The sequence below is a fragment of the Lagenorhynchus albirostris genome, chromosome 1, assembly GCF_949774975.1.
Source record: "Lagenorhynchus albirostris chromosome 1, mLagAlb1.1, whole genome shotgun sequence".
NCBI lineage: Eukaryota > Metazoa > Chordata > Mammalia > Artiodactyla > Delphinidae > Lagenorhynchus > Lagenorhynchus albirostris.
Genome location: NC_083095.1, coordinates 99,026,728 through 99,030,890, shown reverse-complemented (window position 1 = coordinate 99,030,890; position 4,163 = coordinate 99,026,728). Strand labels below are relative to the sequence as shown.

Genomic DNA, 4,163 nt, shown 5'->3' with positions numbered 1-4,163 from the left:
CAGGCAGCTGGGGACAAGTTCCCTCTCTGGTCCGAGCCTAAGCCGGGACCAATCAGCAGGAGAACACAACCAAATCTATAATTTACATACGGGGAAGTGGGAACCTATAAAACTGACATATTCGCGCCCAAAAGGGTTCCTTCTTCGACCTCCTGCGTGAGGACCAAGGAACCCCGGTGCACCGGCCTTCAATAAACCTCTTGCGTTTTGCATCGACTTCCGACTCTTGTTGTTTCCTGGGCGAGTTGAAACTCCTAGGAGACCGCGCAGGTCTAACATTTGGGGGCTCGTCCGGGATTCCACTCGCCCCGGACCACAAGAACATCGGGAGTTGGAGGTACCAGGTAAGCTCGAGCTTGATTGTCTGTTTGTCCCTTGTTCTTTGTGGGCCATTATCGGAGGAAAGCCGTAAGAATCGGCTTATTATGGAATCTGTATCGGACCTCTGGCTAGGCAGACGTGCTAATAGCCGGCGTCCATGAGCCCTAGGGGACGCCCTGGTGGCTCATCTGGAAGGAGAGGCAAACTCTGTCTCCCCTTCACTCGGTTTCGGCAGTTCCCTTGGTGATAACTGCCATCTGAAGAAGTTTCGGTTTTGAAGCGAGCTCGCGGTGGCCCATGCGTATATGTGTTTCGTGGAGTTTTAACTGTTTCTGTATTGTGGTCTATTCTTCTTCTCTGACGGACGACAATGGGACAAACTATGACGACTCCTCTTTCCCTTACCCTAAGCCATTGGACCGAAGTTCGGGCCAGAGCCCATAATTTTTCGGTAGAGGTAAAGAAAGGAAAGTGGCAGACTTTGTGTGCCTCTGAATGGCCAACATTTCAGATAGGATGGCCCCCCGAAGGATCCTTTTTATTAGACAAGATTAAGCTGCTGAAGTCTAAGATATTTAATATAGATCCCCACGGACATCCAGACCAAGTACCATATGTCTTGGTCTGGGAAGATTTAATTCTCTCCCCACCTCCGTGGGTCCGGCCCTTTGTTTCCTCAACAGGTACGTCCGCGCATACATCAGGAGCGTCGGAGATATTAGCCTTAAAGAAAAACCCCAACACGGAAAAGCTACCTGACGCCCCGGATCCACCGAAGGCGATTTATCCTGACCCGCAGCCCGATTTGCTTCTTTTGGATTCCCCACCCCCTTATCCTCCGGCCCCAAATCCCCTACCACCTAGAGGACCCCCAGCTCCACTGCCCTCGGCACCAAGGGAACCATCCATGATGGAAGAAGAAAGGGGTCCCTCAGCGGGCACTAGGAGCCGGAGGGCTATCTCCCCGGACTCCACTGCCCTACCTCTTAGAGAGTATGGCCCCCCCGACGGCCAAGGGAATAGATCTCTCCAATATTGGCCCTTTTCCTCTGCAGATCTTTATAATTGGAAAATGCATAACCCAACTTTTTCCGAAAATCCACAGGCCCTTACCGCTTTAATAGAATCTCTTGTTTTCTCCCACCAGCCCACATGGGATGATTGTCAGCAGCTGCTCCAGACTCTCCTAACGACTGAGGAGAGGCAACGGGTTCTTTTAGAAGCCAGAAAAAATGTATTAGGCGCCAATGGGCAACCTACCCAGCTGCCTAACGAGATTGATGCTGGTTTCCCACTCGTCAGGCCAAACTGGGATTTCAATGCCCCGGAAGGTAGGGAGCGCCTGAAAGTGTATCGCCAGGCTCTGGTGGCGGGTCTCCATGGAGCGGCCAGACGGCCCACTAATTTGGCTAAGGTAAGGGAAGTCACTCAGGGGCCCCAGGAATCTCCAACTGTGTTCCTGGAGCGTTTAATGGAAGCCTTTAGACGCTTTACCCCTTATGATCCAACTTCGGAGGAACATAGGGCTACTATAGCAATGGCTTTCATAGATCAAGCGGCCCCTGATATTAAGAAGAAATTACAGAGGCTAGATGGCTTGCAGGGATTTTCGCTTCAGGAGTTAGTAAAAGAGGCAGATAAAGTATATAACAAAAGAGAAACAGAGGAAGAGAAGGAAGAAAGAAAGCAGAAAGAGCAGGAAGCCCGTGAAATAAGACGGGATAAGAGACAGGAGAGGAATTTAAGTAAGATACTGGCCACTGTGGTTGGAGGAAGAAATATAGGGGATAGAAATAGGCAGAAAGGGCGAACGGCAGACAGAAGGCGGCCATTAGACAAGGACCAATGTGCCTACTGTAAAGAAAAAGGACATTGGGCGAGAGAATGCCCTAAGAAAAAGAGTGGAGGAAGGCCAACCAGAAACAAAATCTTAACATTGGAAGAAGAAGACTAGGAAAGTCAGGGCTCGAACCCTCTCCCCGAGCCCCGGGTAACTCAAAGTGGAGGGGGAACCTGTTCAATTTTTGGTAGATACCGGAGCCCAGCACTCCGTCCTTCTCCACTCAAAAGGTCCTATCTCAGCTAAAAGGTGATGGGTACAAGGAGCCACTGGGAATAAACAATATTCATGGACCACACGAAGGACAGTAGATCTTGGGATTGGACGAGTAACCCATTCATTTTTGATTATTCCGGAATGCCCCTATCCTTTGCTGGGAAGAGATTTACTCTCCAAAGTAGGGGCTCAAATCCACTTTCAGCCAGAAGGTCCCACCATAACTGATAATAAAGGAAGGTTACTTCAAATATTGACTATGAAATTAGAAGATGAATATAAATTATACGAGCAGCCTTCATCCTCACGAGTTAATGTTACAGATTGGGTAACTCGGTTCCCTCAAGCCTGGGCAGAAACTGCCGGAATGGGGATGGCCAAAAATCGGCCCCCGGTGCTAGTGGAACTCAAGGCAACTGCCACCCCAATAACGGTCCATCAATACCCCATGAGTAGAGAAGCCAAAGACGGTATCCGTCCCCATATACAGAGGCTACTAGACTTGGGCATCTTAATAAGATGTCAATCAGCATGGAACACCCCTCTCCTGCCGGTAAAGAAACCAGGAACAAATGATTATCGGCCGGTGCAGGATCTACGAGAGGTAAACAAACGGGTGGCAGACCTCCACCCCACAGTTCCAAACCCTTACAACCTCCTGAGCACTCTTCCACCTCAACATACGTGGTATACTGTTTTGGACCTTAAAGATGCTTTTTTCTGTTTAAGACTCTCTCCCCTGAGCCAACCCTACTTTGCCTTCGAATGGAAAGATCCAACATCGGGAATGTCTGGTCAGCTGACATGGACACGGCTACCTCAGGGATTTAAGAACTCCCCGACCATCTTTGATGAAGCCCTCCATCAGGATTTGGCATTATATAGAGAATCAAATCCCCAGGTAACATTACTCCAATACGTTGATGATATTTTATTAGCTGCTGAGACCCAAGAAGATTGTATCAAGGGTACTGAAAAACTGTTAACGGAACTTGGAACCCTGGGATATAGAGCCTCAGCCAAGAAAGCACAAATATGCCAACAACAGGTCAGTTACCTGGGGTATCTATTAAAAGGGGGGCAAAGATGGCTCACGGAGAGCAGAAAGGATACGGTGGCCCAAATTCCGGCTCCCAAAAACGCCAGGCAGGTTAGAGAATTTTTGGGGACGGCCGGATTCTGTAGACTATGGATTCCAGGGTTTGCTGAGCTGGCATCCCCATTGTACCCCCTAACCAAAAACAGCACTCCTTTCGTTTGGGGCGATAAGGAACAACGGGCTTTTGACCAAATCAAACGAGCTTTACTTTCAGCTCCAGCCCTAGGACTGCCAGATGTAACCAAACCTTTTCATTTATATGTGGCCGAAAATAAGGGCATTGCAAAAGGAGTATTGACTCAGAAATTGGGTCCCTGGAATCGCCCAGTTGCTTATTTGTCAAAAAAATTGGTCCCTGTGGCATCAGGATGGCCCACCTGTTTAAAGATAATCGCTGCAGTAGCCGTTCTAGTCAAAGATGCTGACAAACTAACTTTAGGACAAAATCTAACGATAACAGCTCCTCATGCCCTGGAAAATGTAGTCCGTCAACCACCGGATAGGTGGCTAACTAATGCCAGGATGACCCATTACCAAACCCTGTTGCTAAACTCAGATCTCATCAAGTTTGCTCCAGCCACAGGACTCAATCCAGCCACCTTGCTACCTGATCCTGACTTGGAAGGCTCCACCATCATACATGATTGTCAGGAAGTACTGGCCGCAGCACACGGCAGTAGGCCAGAT

General features: G+C 49.0%; 1 protein-coding gene across 1 annotated transcript; it reads left to right on the top strand.

Annotated features, from left to right (window-relative positions):
* The first annotated feature begins 259 nt into the window (after positions 1–259).
* On the top strand, positions 260–3,815 carry LOC132520947 (uncharacterized). The gene is made up of 2 exons (XM_060149869.1): positions 260–1,652; positions 3,107–3,815. Exons 1-2 carry the CDS (start codon positions 692–694, stop codon positions 3,118–3,120), a joined length of 975 nt encoding a protein of 324 aa, XP_060005852.1. The 5' UTR covers positions 260–691; the 3' UTR covers positions 3,121–3,815.
* Positions 3,816–4,163: the final 348 nt, after the last annotated feature.